This window comes from Jaculus jaculus, chromosome 2, assembly GCF_020740685.1.
Source record: "Jaculus jaculus isolate mJacJac1 chromosome 2, mJacJac1.mat.Y.cur, whole genome shotgun sequence".
NCBI lineage: Eukaryota > Metazoa > Chordata > Mammalia > Rodentia > Dipodidae > Jaculus > Jaculus jaculus.
In genome coordinates this window covers 121,798,301-121,823,321 of record NC_059103.1, presented here as the reverse complement: position 1 = coordinate 121,823,321, position 25,021 = coordinate 121,798,301, and the positions used below count along the sequence as shown (strand labels likewise).

At 37.9% G+C, this 25,021-nt stretch overlaps 1 protein-coding gene across 21 annotated transcripts in view; it reads left to right on the top strand.

Moving 5' to 3' along the window:
* Positions 1–25,021, top strand: part of St18 (ST18 C2H2C-type zinc finger transcription factor) — a 130,567-nt gene that overhangs the window by 30,275 nt on the left and 75,271 nt on the right. For 9 of the 21 annotated variants that reach the window (XM_045143599.1, XM_045143604.1, XM_045143603.1 and 6 more), the window contains 3 exons: positions 6,275–6,375; positions 13,148–13,202; positions 15,365–15,395. In XM_045143599.1, coding sequence (XP_044999534.1) covers positions 13,148–13,202; positions 15,365–15,395 — 86 coding nt within the window. In that variant the 5' untranslated portion in view covers positions 6,275–6,375. Of the gene's footprint in view, positions 1–6,274; positions 6,376–13,114; positions 13,203–15,203; positions 15,396–25,021 lie in introns of all 21 variants that reach the window. The other 12 variants (XM_004653367.2, XM_045143595.1, XM_045143601.1 and 9 more) reach the window with 9 other exon arrangements.

The following is a 25,021-nucleotide window of genomic DNA, read 5'->3' as shown; positions in this document are numbered from 1 at the left end:
ATAATAAGATAATAAAGATAAACATTATATTCTATTATCATGCAGAATATGGTGAAATGTTAATGAAAACTAAATAGTTACTATTTAGAAAAACAACAGACTTGTTGAAAAAACTCTAAAGAACCTCTTAAAAGTAGATATGGAACATGTCCAAGGATGTCAAGGATATAGTGTCATCATCTATACAATAAGTAGCTTAAATAGAGAAAATTCTCTTGACATAATGAAAAGTCTCATTTTTTAATCAACAAGTGCTCTTTGAACTCTATTAAAAGTGTTTTGACATTATAAGGTTATTTAGTATAGATTTACTCAAAATAGCACATTTAGTTGCAACACAAGCCTTGAAGTTAAGTGGTTAGTTTAATAAAACAGAGTTTCCATAGTTACCACAGGAGAACTGAGAATAACTTTTATTTCTTTCAAAATCAGGAAGGGGCTTTAAAGAAAAGATTAAACAAACAGACCCAGGCAGGTTCATTACACATGGCTTCATACCTGATGGGCTTTTTTTTTTTTTTTTTTTAACGAACAAAACTCTTGATATAGGAAATGAGAGTGTTTTAACTAAAATCTGTAGCAGCACATTAAGAAGTCTGAGCCTTCTTGTTCTCTGGGCATTTTAAACTCCATTCCAAAGGCAGGGGCAAAAACCTGTTTACCAAGATATCTCAGGGGGATACATTCCAGTCCATAGTATTTTGCTGTTAAGTCGTGTTGTAAGAAGTTGGTTAAAGCCCCCTTGTTGAAGACAGCAGTGCCTTGTCTGTGTGACAGATCAGGGAAATCTTGGTCTTTATTACTCACAATCAACATTTTGTTGAAATGCCTGATGGAAGGGAAATCAAAAGCCATGCTGGTGGTGATGTCTTCCTGAGCCAGCTTCATTGTCTCTGCAGTTTCGCATTGAGATGAGCCTTCTCTGAGTGTTGATAGAGGCCACTGACTGTCACACTGTTCTCTGCCGCCTCTAGCCCAGGGAAATCTTCACAGTTGACTGTTCAGAAACAGAGTGATACGGTTTCCAGACTCAGCCTTCAGCTCACCGTGCTCTTAAAGCAGTGGTGATTAACAGGACTTTTACAAAGTTTCTGTGTACTTACAAGGGCAGTTTCAATCTTCTGTCATTTTTTTTTTTTTTTTTTTTTTGCTTAGCTATGATTATGCTTTTACCACAAAAATGCATTTGTTTTAAAGGTAACAATACAGACCGGGAGAATAGCTTATGTTTCATCTATATTTATCAGCACTCACTGTACATTTGTGTCTTCATTACCAGGAAATATTAAGGGACATTGTGCCATCTATTCCTGTTTACAGTTTATTATGCAGAGATAGGAAACACTTAGCATGTAAAATGAATGTAGAAATTATTCCTGGATAGAAACACGGACATTTCCCACTCGTTGGCTCTTTCTCCTCCATCACCGGATCAGAGTGTAATTGTCAGTAATCAGGCCTGCTTGCTGCTGATAAAACCACTCTGAATGCTAGCAGCCTTCTTTGTGTGATGACTCAATTATTCCAGAAGTGCCTCATCAAATCTGCCCCATCAGCTGGGCTAATAAATAAGGAGAAGAAACTGGCCCCCCAAAGCAAATTATAAATCCATTTGCATTAACCATTTCGCTGGTCCATGATCTAGGCAGAAATCAGCATGGCAGATTGTGTTAAGCTTATTTGAATATGTTTATAATGTTTGCAGCATGCAACTTTTTTTCCCACAAGGTGTTGGAATTATCAGTCATGAATGGCATCTAAATGCAGTTATGTTAATTACAGCAAGGCTTTAAGTGTCTTTGAGGGCTATTTGGTTGCTTAAATCAGGTGAAAGTTAAATCATCTTGAGGGAGAAGTATTGGTCTTGCATAAGGTATTGGAATTGCTTCAGAGTTTAAGAAGAAGAGATCTGCGCTTCATTTATACGGAGATTGGGGTACAAATGGAAACATTTTAATGCCAACCAGTAAGAGTACAATTATTCTGTATCTGTCAAGGTGGAAGCCAGAAGCTATTTTATTGCTCTGTATGACTTTTAAAAACCTGCAAAGCAGAAATTTCCTGTTCTGAGAGCAAATCCAAGTTGCTCGTATTCCTTGCAGTTAGAATTCCTTGAAATATTCTATAGAGATTTCAAAAAGCTGGGCAAACTGGTAAAATTCAATTAAATCCATCAATAGAAACTTAGTATGTTGATTGACAATTTGACTTTATTTTTCTTTTAAATCACCAACTACTCTGAACTACAAGAGGTCTTATTTGTATTTGATTGTTAGTGATAAGTACTTCAAGAAGTACAGTGTATTAAACATGAAATAGTCAAAGAAACCTGACTGCCAGTATAAAATAATTCATCTTCTTGAATATGCAGCAACTTAAAATCAGTACATGATCCCACTGTGTAGCAGGCTATCTTTCCTATAGAATGTTCCAGTATGATGGAATCCCTTTATTTTCTACTGTGATCAAGAGCCTGATTATGGACTGGTGGTAAAAGTGACACTTGTGGCCAATAAGCAGTATTACTCTGCCTAAAGTAGTGTGAATGAGACTCAGTCCTTATCTTCTCTTGATCCTGTGAACAAGGCATGTTCCCTCACACCAACCCCAAAACCTCAGCAGAAGAAATTCATTTTTAACCACACAAATATCACATGGCTATAGGCTCACAAAAATTTGTTACATCTTCTAGATATAGAATTGTGTTCCAAGAACGAAAAGTCAACTTTAAGGATCATAGATTAGAGTACAAAATAAGGGATTTAAATTGTCAATAGAAATGCAAAATGACAAATGGAAAACTTAAGAATTCCAATGTGTTTCCAGTCAATCATCAAATTATATATATACATACATATCTATAATATATCTATTTGTGTGTGTAAAGTATGATAGTATAGCATATTACATATATAAGCATATTTGCATAATATATGGTTATTACTACACAAAATTTGGCTGTAACAAATTATCATAGTAATTAATATAAAAATAAATCTGGAAATATAGAACTGTAAATAACTTAACTTATCATTCAAAACAATAAACTAAGCAAGAATAAAATCACCATTCATCATTCTCGCTAAGGAGCAACTGGTGAAGATGTTAAATTTAGAACCATGAGTAAGAGTTTACCACTGTCGTTGGTTTTGATCCTCAATGAATAGTGACACTGAAATGAATGTACTGCTACTTCTATATGCACTTGTTGAAAACCAAGTCCAAGGGTGGTTCAAAGACTGTGAACTTCCAAGAGTTTAGAGCAGACTGGCTGCCTGGCCACTCCTGACTAGATAGAGTGGGCTGTTCTCACCAACAAGCAAACTTCCAAGAGTTACATTAGTTATTTCTCAAACTATAATGCCACACATATTGTATATTAAATTCATCTGCTTTTCTCCAAAACTTTCATCTTAAGTTTAGTTTGTAAGTTTTTTAAAAATATTAATTCCTTTTTGAAAAATATTTTTTTATTTGTTGGAGAGAGAGATCCAGACAGAGAATGAGGCAGACAGAGAGAAAGGGCATATGGGTGTACCAGACCCTCCTGCCACTGCAAATAACTCCAGACACATATGCCACTTTGTGTGTCTGGACTTGTGTGGGTATTAGGGAATAGAACCCAGCCTTTCAAGCTTTGAAAACAGGTGCCTTTAGCTGCTGAGCCATCTCTTCAGCTCCTATCACTTTCTTTTAAACTATAGTATGTCTATGGTTTTCTGTTTGGGGGGACAAAAGTCATATATCAGTCCTATAATTTTGATAGGACACAAGTGATATATTGGTCCTATAATTAACCCCATAAGAATAAAATATAATTTCATACATTTCAGGTTTCTTTTTTGTGAATAGCATATCAGGTTCCTCACAGTGGATCATGGGTTTAATGTCTTTCAGAGGCAGGTATCCATCAATGAAGCAGCTCTGAAGGCTTGAGAGTGCACTAATTATTGGCAGATAGGGAAGCAGATGAATGGAGTATTTAGAGATGATCTCATGGCGCCAGTAAATCCAAGTCACAATTAGAGAGACACTTGAGCACTGTGCAGTCTGTGAAGCTACTAACCCCTTGCCCGCCATGTGGTTTCAACTTTTGAGATTGCTGTTCCAGAAAAAAAAAAAAAAAAATGTCTATTCTGCCAGGTGAAAGTAGAACTGTTGGAGCCGGTCACATTTCCAAGTGTTAAGTTGACTGTCTTAATAATGTGTACTTTTAATTCCTGATGTCAGGGGAAAATGCTATTTTTGAACATAAGAAATAACAGCTGAAGAATAGCAATTAATAAAAATAAGTAAGGAATAGCAATTATTAGAAGAGAGGGAACTGATTCCAGAGGAAGATTCCTTTTGATTCTGCCAAGAGTGGGTTTCCAAAGAGCAGTGTGGGTGGAGCTGTTAATAATAGACATGGAGAATGTGTGTATGAAGGTTCTCCTGTTTTCCATTTGTGTTTTGCTGTGCTTTGAGGTGATGGGTTCGTGTGTGTGTGTGTGTGTGTCTATTCCCGAACTTATCTTTTCTCAGCACCTCTTTACCTCTCCAGCAGATCTCAGCTGTGCTGCCTCCAGTCTGGTCCCCAGGGAGGAGGCCACAGCAGATGGGGTTAGGGCACAGGGCTAGTGCATCTGACAGCAAACGGGCTGCTGAGTAGAAGCTGTGAGCGTCAGGAAGCTCCTTCTCCCAGGAGACCCAACCAACCACTGAAGAAAGTTGAGAATGAGCCCTTTGAGAAAGGCTATTAAAAGTAGTAAAAAATTGCAATTGTGCAGATGACGTGCTGCTGTGTGCTTATTCGGATGCTAATGAGTTTGACATTAGGGAACCCAGAGGCTTTACTCCCTTATGTGATTCAGTTCTTTATTGGCAATCTTTGAGAAAATAAATGGAAAATGTATTACTAATAAATACATAACACGATAGGGTATTAGACAAAAAGCCATTACTTTCAGGATTTAGAAAGAGCTTTGTTCACCAGTGTGACTGCTTCCAGGAACTTTTGTTTTAGGTTAGTGTGTGAAAAACAAAGGGAAATAGGCAGGTGGAGAGCTCCAGAACTCTTTCTGAACCTAGGGCGGGGTAGAATGGGCCAAAAACCTTTGTTAGAGAAAGTCCTTTTTAAAAGTTGCAATCAAACACAAAGTAAGAAGTCCCAAGCTCTTGCCCTACTTTCCCATTCTTCCACATGGGAAGCAGCTGGCCCTGAGAATCTGCTCCTGATTTTCCCCAGAAGCTGAGATCACTGACCTGAGTGAGAAAGCGTCTGCTCTGTGTCCTGTCAAAGCCTGGGAGGAGCACAGACATCTATGTTTCAGGACCTCCCTTTTCAGTATACTGCACAGGGCAAAAGGCTGGGCCACAAAATGCTCCTGCAAGGAAGGTTAATGGCTTGTGTTTTAAGACATCAGGCTGCCAGCTATAAGCAGTTTTTACATGCAGTAGCTGTGCACATGGCATTGGTGTAGCTTAGGCCCTCCCTTGGATGTCCTGTGTATTACACTGAGTTACAGCTTTCTCTTATGGGCCAAATGGCCTCTTGAAACTAGATTTGGTTTCCATCCCTGGGGTCAAATAGAGGAAAGGCAATTCTGCATATTATGACTTGATGGCAAAGTAAACCAAAGGAGTGACAAGTTGTTTCCTGGGAAATCAAGTTAAAACATTGGTCAAAGGGCTAGTAGCATTTTTTGGTGGCCTCATTGGAAAGAGCACTCAGTAACAAAGGGTACATTTTGTCATTTCCAACTTCTTGACCACAGTTATGTTGCATCTCTTATTTCAACTTTTTCTTTATATTGGCTAAATGTAGCAGAATAGTCAAAGTAGAGCTGAAATAGAAATAGTTCAGTGGTATAGGGCCAAATATGAGGACCTGGCTTCAATCCCTAACACCACAAAATTAATGATATTATTATTAATAATTATTATTATTAGGCTTGAATGTAGCTTAGTGATAGAATATGTGCTCTGGATTCAACCCTACAAGCTAATAGGATAGTAATAGTGATACAGAATCTATTACCCAATTTAACAACTGAATTAAAGAGCACACACATGTGCTCGTGCACAGAGAAATTTGGCTTACCTTGAAAAACATAAGAATCATTTTCTCACCCATATGTAGCATCAAATCTTCATTCTGTTTGTACTGTAGTCTAACCAAGTCACAGGTAAACTGTGTCCACACGTGATCTCTTCACTGTAGTGTTTATCATGACTCAGCCTCTTGTTTGTCCAGCCTGATATGCTTTCCTTCTTTTACTTTTTCTCTTAATAGGATGAATTTCAGAATTCCCCACTAAATTGGAAAAAGATATTTAGTCACTCTGAGGGGCAGAGAAAACAGTTGGCATACAAGTTACCTGGAGAAATGAAGTGGTATGGCCTCATTTTTATTTATTAAAAAAAATAGAATATATTGAAAGAAAACAAATTAAATCAAAGAATTTACATAAAAATTCTCCTCTACAACAGTTCCCATCTCTGTGGATTTACTTTGAAGTTTGTTGTTAGTGCTGAATTTAGAATTGTGGGTTTTGTCAGTCAATTTACTATTTTAAACTACTAAACAGGTGAAGTCCTCTGACACTACAAATCCTTTTGCATATTGATTGGTATGTGGTATTTGATCACATGTGTTTGCCCTTAAAGAAAAGTTCATGATTAAAATAGTTTTAAAAATCTAATTTGAAGTTGTTTTTAATAGAAATTAGTTTGCTTAAGGATTGAAAGCAAATAAGTAAAATATTTTAAGAGCATGATTCTGAAAGCATTCCAGGTGACTTCCAGAACTAATTCCTGCAAACACTGAAAAGTAAAGAATTGAGATGTCCTTGGGTGCAGAGGTGGAATCTACTTGCATTAATATATGTCTATGGAGCTTTTATTTTGACATTTGTGTATTTTTTTCAAGAGCTACATCTCAAACTATTAGCAAGAAAAAAAATTTAAGACCCTTTAGTGTATTCTTTGTCCAAAGTTACATTTAAAGAGGGTGTACTTTTAAAATACACCAAAAACCTTCTAAAACATAATGCTGGCAATTACCCTACAATGTCACAAAGCTTTGACTCTGAGGCCATGGTACAGCAACTAATAGAAATCCTTGGCACATGCTGGTCACCTCAGGGAATAATAGAACTATTTGCTGGAGTCATTTGGCAAAAGGACACAAGCATATGGCCTTGGTTTATATTCAGCATTGCCAGTTGTACAAAGTTGCAAGAGGAAGTCTACAAAAGCAGTGGCATCTCAAAATAGGAAGAATCTAAATAAATAGCCTTCCTTATAACACTACCCAAGCTTATCTCAGATTTAAGTTTACTGTGCACTTCCCAGTGACTCCAAAAATTTCCCTTCAAAAATTACTTCACCTGTGAATAAGGCTCATGCATGTAGTCCTCAGGTAGAGCTGCTGCCCAAGGAAGTGTATTAGTCTGATAGCAGACTGAATCCTCTTCCTCCTTCACCTTTGGTACTTGTGGGGGAGAAGAGAAGTTACTGAAGTCAAACAGCTGAATCAAAAATCTAAATGAGACTATAATACCATCCTTCAGCCTTCTAAGAATCAGATACAATGGAATAAGGGATGTATAGAAACAAAGGGTTGAAATCAAGAGTAAGGTACCCCAATGGAAAGTTGGCTCAACAGTAAAGAGCACTTCCTGTCCAATCATGGTGGCCTGCAGAAAGTCTGAGAAATTGCTTTACTTTGATTCCCAGGACCCCATAGACAGCTGGGAATAGCCAAGCATGTTTGTAAGCCCAGTCCTGTAGGGGAGTAGAGACCAAGAATCACCACAGCTAATGAAAACAAAATGACAAGCATCAGGATCAGTAAGAGACTCTGGCTCAAATAAGAATTGGCAGAAGGGCTGGAGAGATGGCTTAGCGGTTAAGCGCTTGCCTGTGAAGCCTAAGGACCTCGGTTCGAGGCTCGGTTCCCCAGGTCCCACGTTAGCCAGATGCACAAGGGGGCGCACGCGTCTGGAGTTCGTTTGCAGAGGCTGGAAGCCCTGGCGCTCCCATTCTCTCTCTCCCCCTCTATCTGTCTTTCTCTCTGTGTCTGCCGCTCTCAAATAAATAAATAAATAAATTTTTAAAAAAATGTAAAAAAAAAAAAAAGAAAACATACTTAAACATTCCAGGTCAGCATTTCCTACCATCAGTGTTGCAGCTCAGTTCCTCCTCAGCTGCTGCAAAGCGACACCTAAAGCAAACGGAAGCCAGCATCATGAAAAGTAGTAAATAAATAATAAGTAACACTCAATGTAAGGCTCTTTGTCTTCAACTTGGACAAATATTATTACAACATACTGGCACTGTCCTGTCATTCTAATGAGGGGGTGCTAAGCCTTTCTAACTTTCTATGTTTTTTCTTTGTTATTATCTTAAAGTTCATTATTGGCAAGGAGATATCCACTGAGGACAAGACAGGCAGTTCCAGTGGAAAAGACCTTAGGACCTTTCTCATACAGCCACTAAACATCCTTTTCTCTTCCCTGTTTCAGAAGTGAAATAATCTGTCAGCTTAGTTCATAGTAGAGCATTTGCCTAGCAAGTGCAAGGGCCTGGGTTCAAACCTCACCACTGCCATGAATAAATAAATCAATAAAACATCTCACAAAATGATGTGGTATAACATATAGGACCATGTCACCAGTTCAGACATGTCAGGAGAGGAGTATAGTGAACCCCACTTAGGAAGGGGAATAAATGCACGTTGATTACATGGAAAGAATGTCTCAAATCAGAAGTTCCTGCCTAAGATATTGAATAAGAGATTCAGAAAAGACCCTTAAAATGTGGTGATCCACATGACTTTTCCCACAAGTCTTAAGAACCCCTTCCCCAAAAGAAAGAAAAGGATAAAAATGTATGTCATCAATACGAATGGAGATTGCATTGCTGAAAGGAGTAAATGCAAACAAATAATAAAAGGAGAAACAAAACTTCAATACGACCAAGAGATTGATTAATCCAACTTTAAAGAAGTTATCATATATTAACTTGGCACACTGGGGTTGATTTTTTAACTTATTTATTTATCTTGGCACTATATCAAAGTAGAATGTTGAGTGAAAAATGAAATTAAAAGGAATTGAAACCCCCCACATACTAATAAAGGGTTTGCATGAATGAAAGCAAAGTTGAGTTTTTTTAGTTCTGTGTATTGCTCCTTAATTTCTCCTTCTTACAAAGTAGTTATTCTGGGACTTCCATGTTAGTCTCAAAGTGGTACCACATCTGAGTACTAGGGTAAAAAGGAGTTTTGTTTCTTGCTCCTGACATAAGCTTCAGCAGGGCAAGATGGTACAAACAATAGTGAAATCACCTTGTACACTTCTGTGTAGGTTTGTAAGTATACAAAGGTGTTAAATGGGTGCTTTCAAAACTTAACTCAATAGATTTTTATCCTGTAGTCATTTTTTATTGACTGACTATTCTTCTGATTCTTGTATGTCCTTCCTCCAAATGTTGTTTGCTGACTTTATTAATTTCTTTCCCACTTGTCACTTGTCCTTGTGTTCACGACTTTCCATGGAGAGCTGCAGCATGGAGCCTGACAAAGCTTCATTTGTGAATGTATGCATTATGAGTTAGATAGCAAGCAGGAATGACCTGGTTTTCTCCTGCCAACACAGTATTATAGACATGTTCTATCTACACTGATACATTAATCTACACTCTTCTTAAAGTAGTTTCAGATCAGGGAAAAGTAATTATGGCAAAGTTCACGTATAATATGTTTGCTCATGTTCAGAAGTATATTGTCAAATTCAAGAAGTCATTATAGGTATTTCAGAAATATATTCTATTGTTCTCTTCTACAATCTATCGGATGACGGATTCAAAACCCCTAAACTCTTCAGAAGGATGAGTTTTAAAAAGTAAAATTCTAGCCGGGCATGGTGGCACATACCTTTAATTCCAGCATTCCGGAGGCAGAGGTAGGAGGATCACCATGAGTTCAAGGCTACCCTGAGACTACATAGTGAATTCCTTGTCAGTCTGAGCTAGAGTGAGATTCTACCTCAAAAAAACAACAAAAAAAATAAGTAAAATAAAATAAAATTCTAAAATAAATAATTTTTGTTTTAAGAAATAGAAAACACTTAGAAGTTTTACAAAGTCAACATGATCTTTTCAATACCATTTGAGGCATAAGCAGAAAGATAATCAAGAATCCCTTTCAAGAAGTAAAAACAAGTTTCCAGCAAAAGGGAAATTTTCAAAAATTACATTACATGTTATTTAGGTCATTTTCCTGACTCATACAATAATCATGTGTCTTTTTTCATCATTCTGGAGGAATTAGAATATAAGATAATTTATCCCCATCCCACATCTTGAGCTGTACACTGTGTGAAACATTTTTAAACATTAACGGTAAAGACCTCTTTTATTTTTTACTTTTGATGTCTCATAACCTGAACAAGGTACTCATTTCAATAAGAGGTTAGATTTTATGAAAACTAAGTCAATGTATTGGCAATTTATTAAGGTCAGTGAAAATAACCCAAAAGAAGAATGCATAAAAATTTCTACTCTCGTGTCTAACGTTCTAGAGAACAAAGACCTAATGCTCATTTGTTCACAGTGCTAGGGATGGAGCCCAAGACCACCTGCCACTAATTGCATCCTGGTCCCACAAAGACTTGGTTTTGAATTGAAGTGGATGAGGAAGGGGAAAAAAAGCATCTCTCGAACATTAACCCTCCCCTCAAAAGAGAAAAGCACATATGAGTTTTAGGTTTCTAATATTATTATTCCCCAAGGAGCCACATGACCAGACTCTGAACTTACTAACTATTGTTCTTCAGGGTGAAGGAGAGAAGGAAGGTGAAAGGTATCCTGTGAATTATAGCCCTTGTCCATTTCACTTCTACAACTTGGCCCTCAAGTTAAATTTGAAAACTTGGTATTACAAACAAGTTTTCAATTTTAAATGCTTATGTAAGTTGTATATGCTACATCATATAAGAGAACAATACCTTAACAAAATGCAATTGTGTAACTAGTATTTCCAGCATAGGCAAGGCAGGGGTGTATGTGGCTGTATGCCTAATTATGTATTCCTTCCAATGACTTTGATGGGGAGGTGGATGCATGGGGTGGCCACAAGACCCAGACCCTCGCATAGCTGAATTCCTTAAAGCTGTTACAAAAGGGGAGGGGGAGGGAAATGAAAGGGGAAAAAAAGAGCGGAAAGGAAAGGAAAGGAAAAGAAAGGAAAAAAGGATTGCATTTAAGAATGTTAGAATGTTTCTGAAACTTTATATGTATCTGCTGGCATTCTTGGCAGTTGGTTTCAGTTTTGGGAAAGAAACTCAGGGGGTTCAGCCTTCCCTTACTTGGGGGAAGGGTGGTTTCAGAGTAGCTAGGGAGAGTTAATAGCACCCGCGTGGCAGGATAATAGACTTGTGCTGTGTGGATGCTCTCCCAGGGGAGTGGCTTCCTCAGAAATATGGGATGTGTTTCATCATTTTAACCCTCACATGCTACTGATCTCTCTTAATCTAGTTATTTGTGTTGCACACAGAGGTACGTTTGCATGAGCTGAGCCACTTTATATGCAACAGGGATCCTCTCGGGAGGAGAGGATTTCACAACGCACTCTGCACCGTCCTGAGTAAACCAAGCCGTTTTAATCTTAGGCAGTATCACATCTGTCATAAACTCATGTGGTTTCAAAAGAAGGAAACATGACGGGAAAAAAAAATACACCTCTGTTTCATTGTTGTTTTCTCTTATTGTACAGTTTTAAAATATTTACAATGAACCATTTTATTTAGACTAAAGCAACTGCTGTTCAGCTAAAATGGTGAACACTTTCTGTTTGCTAATTTATAAAGCAGTTCAACGATTGGTATGGTGTCTATTATGAAGCAATGACAAAAGAGTTCTGGTGGTTTTAATAGTTTTAGCTTATGAGAGCTGTTGTTAATTTCATCTGTAGTGTTGCAGGTGAAAAAATGCACAATGGATAAATAGTCTATACTGGTTTAACTGAACATAATATATAGTGTGTTCTGGAGTTGTTTGTCTCAATAGACTATAGTAATCAAAAGTAATGAACCTATTATGTGCAGGACCTTGGAGAGCATCGAATGGCAGTAAAAGTGTGGTGCATAAAAGGTTTATTAAAGGAAATTAAAGTCCATCATTGCCACACCTGCTCCCCTATTATAAGTCTATGGCAGGTCAGTGCCTTCAATCACAACCTAGCCTCTGAGAGTGAAGCCCAGCTCCCATTACCATGACAGTCACACTGCCGCCACTCACATCAGGATTTAAGGACAAGAGCCACAGAGCGTGCCTTCTGCCTGTCTCTGATTTCAAGCAAAACACCTTATTTATATTTAAGAATTCTTCTAACAATGTGAAGAAGTGAATTGAACTGAGAGATGATTAGTGGATTCCAGCAAAGTGGATGGGTGTAATGGGGTCAGAATCCATGAAAATGGAAGGTTTTGAAGACCTTTGCATCTCTTTGATAATTTACTTGATTGCATTTAAAGTATTCAGCAATGATGGGAATTTGATATTGGCATCCACCTTATTCAGAACTTACCTTCCTTCTCTGTTTGGGTGATTATAACCATCAGTTCTTCTGGAATGCTCAAAGTAAATGTAGGTTGTTGTTGGTAGTCTCAATTCCCAGGATTAATTTTAGGAAACATTACAAAGCTTAGTCTTTGTGTTGTATTTTTTTAAGAGCAATTATTTTTTGCTAACTTTGAGTTATCATCAGGAGAGGTCTAGAAATGGAAAGGAATTCCATTTAAGTAAATCCGTTTGAACCTTTTAGTTGGGAACTTGAGAGTTTATCCCTCTCACACCATGATTATGAGACCTTTCCTTTATCTTTGTTATGCTAGAAGCTTGTGAATGATTAGCAAGTGTTTGTGGACAAGGACAGCTGCCCTCTTGCTACTTATGGTTCTTGTTCCCAGAACCTATGGATGTGCCTTTAAAACCAGTGGTATGGAAGAGCTGTCGGTCAGGCCCTGCAGAGATAGAAGGGACTCAGGAGAATGGAAGGCTACTTCACTGGTTTTCACAGTGACCTTGAGAATGTCTAATTACATGTTTTCATATTCTGGCAATGTCAAAGGAATGACCTCAGGACTTGGTGTTCGTGTTACAGATGGATGCAGAGGCTGAAGATAAAACACTGCGTACCTGCTCAAAGAGGACAGAAGGTGAGTTAGCAAGCAGGTTCCCAGACACTGTGCCCACCACAGCATGAAAGATGGGAGGGCCTAAGCTCATCCTTGGTGTGCAGAGAGAGTGATTACAGCTTCCTCCCGGCTTCCTTTATTTAAATCAAGCTACTATACTTGCTCTTGGCATTGAGCTGCAAAGTATCATGAATCAAGAGTTTAAAGACTCAGAAAAGTCCAAATGATGTATGCTGCTCCCTTTCACAAAATGCAGTTGTGGATAGATTCATTCAAAACACACTGAGGGTTAGCTAAGGGGAGTGCATCATGAAAACCTTCAGATGATGAAAATGACCACTAATGCCCAGAAGAAAAGCCAGAATGTCAATTTATTGCCTACACTAGTTTTGATTTTTCCAATATCTGGCTCAAAACCTATTCTTTGTTCAAGTGAAATGATAATATTTGTTCTTTGCCAGTTCCTTCTGGGAGTTCCAGGCAGCTCTGTAAAGTAATGTTCAAAAGGTTTAACTAGCTGGTTATCCCTCTTTTTTATAAAAAAAAAAAAAAAAAAAAAAGCCTACAAATGGTAATGTAATATTGAAATATAAACAGGCCTTGGTGTTCTAAACAGCTGGAAACTAGGATTGACTGGCAATAACACCCCGTAAGGAAAATAACTTTTATTATAATTAGCTATATTTTTGTGACCCCCCCCCCCAATTCCAAGTGGAAAGCTGCATTTTCACCTCAGATCTGAAAATCTAGATGGTGCGTTCTCCCTGCACATTCCCTCTCTGCTGGGTGGAGCTGAGGCACAGCCATCCTGCCCCCACCTGGAAGGCTTTGGGACTTAAGAGTTGAAAGTGGCTAATTAAATGGGGCACTTTTGTTAACTGAGTGTTTATGTATGTAGTCAAGGTAGTTTGTTCTTGTTTAATCAAAGTTTAGGGTCCTAACACTGTTGATATAGTCAAAGCTAACTTGTTAAATTAAAAGTTTCTGAATGGTTATCATTAAACATAGTGCCTTACTTGTAGAATAATGCTATATACAATGTGGGACTTTTCTCTGCCTAACCAGAAGTCTTACACTGTTAATTTTTCTGTTTTAGCTTAAATTACTTTTAAAACAGTAATATTCTGTCTCCTTTAATTTGAAATACTGTGTTTCTGGGACTATATTTTTGTACAAGAAATTTGTCAATTGGGTACATACTTAAGGAAAGAAGGTTGGTTCATAATTTAGGATAAGCTCATGCTTGTCATAAACAGCAGGAGTCTAAGGACTGGCTTGTTTGTCTTTTACTCTGATACATTCTAGCACTTTACTCGGTCATACTTTTAAAATATGGATCTTTCAGTTTGCAAATCCTTTTGGAGTTCAGATTCTTTTGGCACACACACACACACCATTCAATAGAGCCAACATGGTCTTCTATAAGTGAATGTTTCTTGTGAAGCAAGAGTAATTTTGAAAACTACTCATTGTCTCCTTCCGTATGCTGCTTATCCTCGTGTAGACAGGTAGTTGTAAACACAAACTCCATTAGTGTCTAACGTTCCATTCAGAAAATCAGAACTCTCCATTGTATAAGTTCCTCATTACTTAAAATGTATTGATATTAACACAGCAAAATCTTATGTGAAATAAAATCTTGGTGTGCATTCATTGTAGAAATGTCTTGCCAGTTTTTTTTTAAGTACTTGTTTAATGATATTAAACACATCATCTTGGGGCTGAGGTATAGCTTAGAGGTAGACAACTTGCTTACTATGCATGAGGCACCAGGTTCCCTCATCAGCCCTACAAATACAAACAAAATAGGTATAGAATTCTTTAGAATAATTTCCTAATAGGAATAAATATTATTGACAAGAGAGCACAAGTCCTTCATATTCCTATAATTTTTCAATATACCTCTAAAGTTGCATCCTTGGAAAGTACAAACCATGACTGTGAGGTCTCAGGGTCACACAAGGCACCAACCCCAGAGTGAGTCTGTTCCGGGCTGTGTCATCTGTCCTCTTATCTCCAAAGGACCAGAGCAAGAAGAAAGTCAATCCACCAGTGAGAAGTCAAGTGTGGTCTGACCCAGCCACTTCCTGGTTATTATCTCTGTGTGGGTGAAAAGTTTCAGTCACGAAGTTTTGGAAATCATCAACTGAATTGAAACTTTCTTTTTGTGTGTGTGTGAACAGTGCCAATGGATTCTCTAATCCAAGAGCTCAGGTAAGATGCCCTAAACAACTTTCAGATAATGATGAGTCTTGATTTGCTTAGAATGAATTTTCCTTTTCCAGCCTCAGAATCCTGGTTTCTCGTAAGCCCTGTCTTCTAAGCACTAAGGAAACAGAGATGGAGACAGCTATCCTGATAATGGTCCAAAACAATTTCATCTAAGATCTGATAGCCAAGAATCACTCTTTTTTTCTGCAATGCCAGTAATTACCTGTTTTTCTTAATGGGCCACTTCTTTCCATATACCTTGCATGTCCTACTTTTGTACTGAGATTCTGTGAATTTGCTCAGATTGTCATTTATCAAGTTTTTTTTTAATTGTTATATAATCCCACCAAGTAACCATTTCCTTTTTTTAACTCACACATTAGATTAGAAGACAATATGAAAGATGGGATTGTTGAGTGGGTCCATGTATTTCTACCTTAGATACTATAACTAAAACCTCAGACAGGAGTTTCAGAATCTACCACACTAGGTGATGCATAATGAATTCTAATTTGACTTTCTTTGACAGTGTATTTGTCAAAGTATAATTACAAAAAGTTAAGAAAAAAAGAAAGAGAAAGATTTTGTTTAAAATAAAAAAGAATCCTATGTTGATGCTACATCCTCTGTGAGAAGCATGATGGTCCTAAAAGGACCATCTTCTAGCCATTTTCTAGGTTTGCTACAGAAAATCCAGAAAGCTTCAAACCCACAACCTGGTCTGTGTGAAGCACAGAAGTTACTTCCCACTGTGTGTGATTCATTCTGCGGCAGCCATAGTCTACCTTTCATTTGACACTTACCTATTAGGATTCATGCTGATGCGCTTCACAGTGGAAGTTTGCTACTAAGAAATCAATGGCCTGGCCTGGTTGTCAGTGTTATCACTGCGAATCATTTATCTATTTATTTGAGAGACAAAAAAGAGGCAGATAGAGATGGAGAATGGGCATACCAGGGCCTCCCACCACTGCAAATGAGTTCCAGACATATGCACCACCTTGTGCATCTGCCTTACATGGGTCCTGGGGAATTGAACCTGGGTCCTCTGGCTTTGCAGGCAAGTGCCATCACCACTAAGCAATCTCTTCAGCCCATCACTGAGAATATTTGTTTTTAAATTACTCTGATAAGAGCAAGAAATATGATATACCTGTACATTTGAGCCTGATTGAAGTGTCAAGCCTTTTTTAAAAAAGAAATGTAGCCAGGCATGGTGGCACATGCCTTTAATCCCAGCACTTGAGATGCAGAGATAGGAGGATTGCTCTGAGTTCGAGGCCACCCTGAAAATACATAGTGAATTCCAGGTCAGCCTTGGCTAGAACAAGACCCTACCTTGAAAAACCAAAACCAAACAAACAAAAAAATGTGTCTGTGTGTGTGTGTGTGTGTGTGTGTGTGTGTGTGTGTGTGTGTGTTTGTGTGTGTGTAATGTGTATGTATAGGCATGCACATGCCACAGCCCATAAGAAGAGGGAAAGGTGTTTATCCTCCTCTTCCACCTTCTTTTTGAGACAAGGTCTGTCTTTGTTTTACTACTGTGAGCTCACTAGTCTAGCAGCAAGCTTCCAGATTCACCTAACTCCTCAACCATTGGCATAGGCGCACTGCAATCACAGATGCATGTGTCACTTTGCATCCAGCTTTGTGTGGTGCTAAGAAATTGAACTAAAGCTGGCAGACTTTCAAACAAGCACCTGTAACTGCTGAGCCATCTCCAAAGCCCAAATTCTTTTTTCTACATGTGTGTATAGCGTATGTGAATATGTGTATGTGAGGACATACACATGTAGGCACATGTTTGTGTGTGGAGGCCAGTGGTACATATCAGATATCTTCCTCAAGTAAGTCTCCATCTTATCTTTTTGAGTCTCTCACTAAATCCAAAGCTCATCTGTTCAGCTATACCAGCTAGCCAGCAAGCCCTATGGAACCGCCTGCCTCCTCATCCCCAGCTCTAGGATTACAGGTGTGAGCTGCCACACCTTTGGCTGCTGGGGTCCAAACTCAAGCCGTCATGTTTGCATGGCAAGCATTTTGCCCATTGAGCCCTAGCCCTATCCTGACTCATCTAAATTCTTGTCTTTTAGATCCATACTCATTTAAAATTCCAGTATTTTCAGATACTTGAAGCTTAAAAGATCAAGTACTCAAAGTGCCTACAATGTTTGTGGTACCACAGGATGGGGTCCCCGTGGTCTACTCCAAAAACTGTGCCTGTGACTCCATGGCTAACTCATTTTCAGAAATAACTATAAAACTATTAGGGAGTGAAACTAGGTAGGGAGAAAAGGACCTTTAATAAAAATAACTTTAGGAAAAGAGAACTTTCAATGAACTAATTTGTATAGATTGACACAAGATAGCATATAACTCAGAGGGTAAAAAAAGATAGAACTAATAGAAAGGAGCAAATTTGTAGGGAAAATGTTTAATGTAACCCATGGAAAAGTACTATTTAAGCATGTTATTGGTGATTGTAGTAAAACTGATATTTGGTAAGGTCTTATGTGCCATATATTATTGACATTTTTATCATCCAACTACTTCATTTAATCCTCATAATAACCTTGTAAGGTAGAAACACATTATTTTAATTTTCAGAGAAATACATGAAGACAAATAGCTTATGTAAATATCCAAAGGCTACATACTAGTAAATTGTCTGAACTGTGTGGCCCACATCCCAGCTTCTCCATCACTGGACTATGCTTTCTCTCATCCATGGTTAATACCTATTGAATACAAATCACAAAGAACTCATCCATTGCCTTTGCTGCAAGAAGCTGATCTTGAAGTTCCACATTAGTCTTATGGCTCACCTTTAACAGCCTGGTTTGAACAAATAATATATTTCAGTTAAACATGATAATGTTTCCTATTCTCTTCATTATCTAAAAATCATTTTTGTCATATATTCTGCCATAAATAATTTGTTAACAGACTAAATCAGAAAGATGATGATAATGGCTGGAGAAATTCACAAGTAAATTCTATTTTCCTTAATGTGAACCAGTTATACAAATTACCAACAGGCCCTTTTAAATTATTTATTTATGTTCATCAGGGTGATGACACTCAGGCTCAGTAGGTGCAAGTTACTTAAGGGTTAACTTAACTCAAACATAGTTTACTTAACATTCTATATACATCCTGATGGGGAAAGTAATGATTTATAGGAAACCTTATCTTTCACTGTTTTTAGTTTTCATGTAACTTTTGTGTGACTTTGTCCAAAGATTTGTTGTGATATAGAATCACAACCATGTGCTGTGATTCCAAGTATCCTTAGGAAGTGTGACGTGTTTTTTCCCCCAGCATTGAGGTTGTGAATGATTTGTAAAGAACATTAACAACTTTGCATACTTTCTTCTAGAATTCATTGGAAATAATATTGCTTCCAGAAAGACTACTTACAAACCAATGCTAATTTAAATGAAGCTAGCTTAAATATACTATATACTGTTTGTGGCTCACATAAAAATCAATACTGACATCCTCAGCTTCTTATTATACTGGATCAGCTGTTGTCATCACCATTAAAGAAGCAATTTATAGCCACAGACTCACTTTTAATCATATTCTGTCTTAGCATTTCCAGCTTTTTCTCAAACAAATCCAGGTTACAGGTGTGTCGAGAATGCCCTCTCACATTTTTCTAAATCATGACCAGTGTTATCTCTGTTCTTTTATTATCTTTAATCTGAACCTCCTGCCACAGCATCTCCTAATATTAATATTTTCCTCATGCACTGCAAAATGTTTTATGCCACTCCATGCCCTTCTTCTAATTAGAGAAATAGACTCTTGCCTCTGGAATGGCTTTGCCATGTGACTCCTTAGAAAGACAAATGAATTCAAGGCTAAGTACATTAGAATCAAATTTCATTGTCCTTCTGTGGTTTACTGGTATTTACCAATTTGTTGACTTAAGTTTTATGCTGCAATTTTTAATTTTGCCATCTTTTCTTACTTTATTTTATTTCACCTTTCAGCCCCACTTCACTTAATACCTCAATATTTGATTTTGAAATTTAAATATTTAGCAGTTTAGGGCTGGAGAGTTGGCTTAGTGGTTAAGGCATTTGCCTGCAAAGCCAAAGGACCCAGGTTCAATTCCCCAGGACCCACATAAGCCAGAGGTACAAGGGGACACATGCATCTGGAGTTTATTTGCAGTGTCTGGAGGCCCTGGCATGCCCATTCTCTCTCTCTGTCTCTTTCTTTCCCTCTCTCTCTCTCTCTCTCTCTCAAATAAATAAATAAATATATTTAAAAATAAAATAAATATTTAGCAGTTTAGAACTTACCAGATCTTGAGTTGATGTTATAGGCTTAATATTACTGTCATATATAGGTAAAAACTTTTGTGACTTACAAAGTTAAATGACTTTCTCCTTTTTCTTCTATCTTATTTCATTTACTATGTGTAGTATCTATTGTTTTATTTTAATGCTTAATGAATCCTGTTTCTATAAAATAAAGTTTTGGGCTAGAGAGATTGCTTAGTGGTTAAGGCACTTGCCTACAAAGGCTGAAAACTCATGTTCAAATCTCTAGGTCCCACATAACCCAGATGCACAGTGATGCAAGCATGCAAGGTTGCACATGCAAATGGGAGTGCACAACTGGAGTTCAATTGTGGTGGCTGGTCGCCTAGGCATGCCCATTCTTTCCTCCTCCCTCTCTCTCTCTCTCTCTCTCTCTCTCTCTCTCTCTCTCTCACAAATAAACTTTCCATTAGTATCACAATTATATTGGAAATGTATAAATATTTCTGTAGGCAATAGCTAGAGGAAAACTTAACAGAAAGTTACTTATGAGAATACATATTCCATAAGGCCACACAGCTTTGTTCAGAAGTTGGAACAACAGAGCAGAAACTCTTCCTCCCCTGAATCCCCATCATCTCCTCATGCAGGGTTCAGTCATGCTGTGGATGTTTGGCAGCCTATATATTATATTCATGTTGGTGATATATCATTCTAGACATTATTGTGACATATGTTTAATACAAATATAAATGTGCATATCAAATATGTAAATTAGAATACAAAAAACACTTAAGAAAACCCATTTGTCCTATAAGCCAGCTTGAGGAAATGCTAAATACACAATGGAAGAATCTGCTGTATGAATGTAATTTAGAACCATAGTGTCCATTCAAGAGATGGAGTTGTCCACAGTGGATCAGACCACTTTGTTCCCCTTCCTTGTGCCCTTTTTCATCCATGTCTTACGTAGTGCAGTGGCTCAGTGTTAACAGGCAGCTTGGAATCCTGATGTCAGCTGAAGTACTCCAGAGTGGCTGGTTGATTCTCACTGAACTGTACCAAGTAGAAAAGCATCTCAAAATAGTTCAGAGCAGCTTTTCACAAGAGCCAAGACAAAAAGGTGCTTTTAAATACATATATACATATATATATATAACTCAGTGAACTATAATATTATGTGTATTTGCATAGCATCTGGCAGCATTTAGCATTGAAGTTGCTGTTGAGTGGACCCTGAAATAGATGCACATTGAATGAATTGTGGAAACAATATACACAGTATCTAATTGGATCCACACAGCAAGCCTGTACTGCAATTAGGACAAGTGATACTGACTGCATTCCACTTGCGGGTTGAGTCTGGGTACGTGAGGTGCTTGCAGCACAGTCTGACTGAGAGGCAGTGAGTTGGGAGCAGAACTTAGGTTCTGTCCATGCCCATCCTGACTTTGGCTATGTCATATTGTCCACCATGGCTGCAGGACCAGCTTGGGGTGAGAGGTTAATTTAAACTTTGCCAATGAATTAAGAAGTTAAATTGAAACATGTCCTTGCCTAGAGAAGAGCCCTCCTACATTTTCGCTCTTCCCTGCAATGCCAGTACTCAGCAGCTGCAATTGTTTTCTCCTAACTTGTGTGAAATGAACTGACTGACTTTAAGTCTATATAAAAATATCTAGAAATTAAAGTATTTATTTATTTATGTGCTATCAAAGTTCTACCTCCCAGGTGTTAAACCTCAGACCTCTGATTTTGCAGTATGAAAGCATAAGCCCCTTTTCCTCCACTGAGTTTAGAAACTAAAAGTAAAAAATAACCCAGGCTTATGGACCAAATACCTGCATTAAGGTAAATGTCAACCAGTGAAACTAGTTACTTGTGTTACTAGATTTAAATTTTGACATTGTCTTTTAAAATAAAATTCTTTTGTCTTTGTTACTTACATAGCCACAAAGTTTCTAAAATTCCTCATATTGATGGAAGAAATTTCTTCTTCACACTTATTTCTTTCTCCTAACCCTTCTCTCCTTAGACTGCTGTGTCCTGCCAGTCTTTGACTCATGATGACACACACTCTGGCCAGGTGGTCTCATCTTTCCTTTCCATTTCCCATGCTCTTCACGTCCTTCCTTCTTCCCAGTCTCCCTGTCTTCACTCCTTCTTCCTCTATCACACACACCACGTTCTAGCTCCCTTTCCTTTCTTTGCATTCTCTCTTTTCCTCTCCAACCTTCTGGTACGTCAGAAAACAGAAGGACGCAGACTCGCTCGTTATTCCTTTCACTACCAGCTAGACCTTAATGCTTCAAAGTCTTCACTCAGAACCCTCTTACATGAACCCCATTTTATTATATGGGTTTGGTTTGAGTGTTTCTGGGACTGGTTGGCCCATGGAAACAAAGAGGCTTCAAGCTCCTTGTTGGTTAATGTGAAGAAGTAAGATTATGTGAAGGGTGTGTCTGTCTCCCAAACATAAACAGCAACTTAGTCTGTCATAGGTTCATAAATGCACATGTAGAGATAACTTTTAATTATCTGCCACAACCTTCCTCATTGAATTGCCTTGCTAACTCACATGAACCTGAGTTTAGGCACACAGGTGAAATATTAATTACCTTTGTTGTTTTTGTTCAAGAGTCACTTGAGAGTAGATATTTTAAAACACATTTTATTTTCAATACCACTTGTTCCATTCCAATGTTCTCATTTAAAAATGAGAGCAGAAATGAAATTTTGCCAGTGCCTGGGAGCTGGTTCTGCAAAATGCACCTTTTTTAAATAAAATGGATGTAGCACATCTTGAAGTCTGGCATGTGTGACAAAGTTAGCTGCTTCTGCTCTTCTTAGAAATGTGTATGTAAAGGATCAGCTTCTCCCCTAGCTGCAAAGGGCTTCCAGAGTGTCTGGAAGGTAGGTAGCTGGCAGCCTATGGCCTCCAAAAATTTCTGGGTTCCATGCTCCATGTAAGGCCTATGGACAGAGAAAAGATACCCAAGGTGTCTGTCCTCACAGGGCTAATGCAGACATGTACCAAATAAAATAGGATGGTAATGTGTGGCGGGAAAAATGAAGCTTCCTGTATCTTTCATGGGAATGATTTGAAAATACAGATGTTCCTCAGTTTATGATGGGGTTACACCCTGATCAATCTGCCATAAACTAAAAATACTACATGATGAAAATTCATTAAATCCACCTAATCTATTAAACCTCTAGCTTAGCATTACCATATGGGCTGTACCTCCCCCTAGATGGGTGGCTCCTGAGAGCTACAGGCCACATGGAAAACCAGTCATACTACATGGCACTAGCCAGAGAAAATGTCCAAAACCAAACCTTGAAGCATGGTTTCTTCTCATGTATGGCACCTCTGCATCATGGTGAATTTCAAAGTTATTATTAGCTGAACCATCCTAAACTAGGGATTATCTGTGTGATGTGAAATTATTTGTGTTTAACTTTTTCTTTCATGTTTGGGGTTCACATCACCATTCCTCAATGAAAAAAAACTGAGCTAGCACAGCCAGCTCCTCCACAGAGGACGACAGACTTTAAAACCCACCCAGGCCATCAGGAGCACAGGGAGCAGAACTTGGGAGGGCAGCCCTACTTCTCCAACTTCTGTACTTTTCAGCAGCTCCCATGTCATTTTCTTTTTTAATTAACCATTTTTGCAGGCATGTTCTGCAAGTGAGAATGGCTGGTATCACAATGGTTACATCAAATTAGATAAAACGTGTGCCCAGGAAATTAAAGGAGAGAACCTTCTCTTCCAAAAGTAGGTAATTATGAATTTTCAAAACATAAATGTGAATCTAGGCATGGTGGCATACACCTTTAATCCCAGCACTCAGAAGGCAGAGGTAAAAGGATTGCTGTGAGTTTGAGGCCAGCCTGGGACTACAGAGTAAGTTACAGGTCAGCCTGGCCTAGAGTGAAACCCTTACTCAAAAAATAAAACTAAAACAAGAATATGTGTGATCCTTCAGACAAAAGTAAAATACTGAATTTTAGACCCATTGTCATGAAACTTTATAGCTCTCATGATATTTTGCTTTCTTTTTGTTGGGAATTCAGACTCCATGTAAAAAAAAATTAACAAAAGAGAATTGACTAACATCAGTTGCTTCTCAGAAAAGACTCATTTTGAGCTCAATTCTATAAATTCCTTTAACTTGAATAGATCTGCTAGCCATAATAATTTTAGCAGATACAATCTATAAAATATTTATCAAAAGACAATGAAATGATATACTGATCCTCTTTAAAATTTTTGTTTTAAAAATATGCTTATCTGAAAACATCATTCATTATATGCAGCAAGTATCAGTAAAGCAAATATTAATGAACCATATGAATTTTATTATTTCTCTATGACAAATAAGATCATCTCTGTTTAATTTGTCTTAATATTTTTTGGTTTCATGCTGATGTTTGAAAAGTAAAAGATCATATATATTTCAGGTTGAGAAGATAGCTCAGAGGGTTCTGAATTTAGATCCCAATAAAATACTGAGGATGATGGGGCACACCGGTAATCCATGTATGGGGGAGGCAGAGAAAGGTAGGTCAGTAGGCTTACTGGCTAGCTTATCTAGTTAAATCAGAGAGTTCTAGGTTCATCGAGAGACCCATCTCAAAGAATGAAGTGGAGAGCAATTACGGGAAACACACATCAACCTCTGGCCGCCACACACATGCACATACACATACAACCACACACAAATGAGCATGCGTAACCTGTGACTCCTCCCCCGCCGCTTCTACCACTTCTTGCTTGTCACACCTGCTTCATAATTACTCTCTCATCATCCACTGTTATCTCATGTGTTTGCTTTCTTCTTAGATTAGATTATGAGTTCTTGATAAACAGATGTCACACTTGCATTATTTAGTCTTTATTGTAATAAAATATGAACCTCTAGATTTTAAAATTGAATATAAAATGTCAGACTCACCAGGAGCCAATATCCTACTGCAGCAATGTGATCACCATATGTCAAAGAAGCCCACCTCACATAGACAAGCATGTCTTTCACAAAGAAGCATCAGTATCTGTTGGCTTTCTAAATGAACTGTCAGCTCTGACTTCAGCTCATGGTGAGCTCTGAAAAATATTCTGTATTTATTAGGGTTTATTTTTTTCTAGCAGTAATTCTCTGTTGCAAACAGAGCCTTGTTCCAATACCATATGGGTCTCCATCACAATTCTTCCATCATGTCTTGACATAAGGTCAGTCACATCGTTTCCTACCACCAATAATTCTAAACAAGCCACAGACTACCAGGGTTGCTTTTGCAACAGGTTTGCCCACACTGCAGCCTTGATTTGCTCTGAAGTCACTCGGAGCT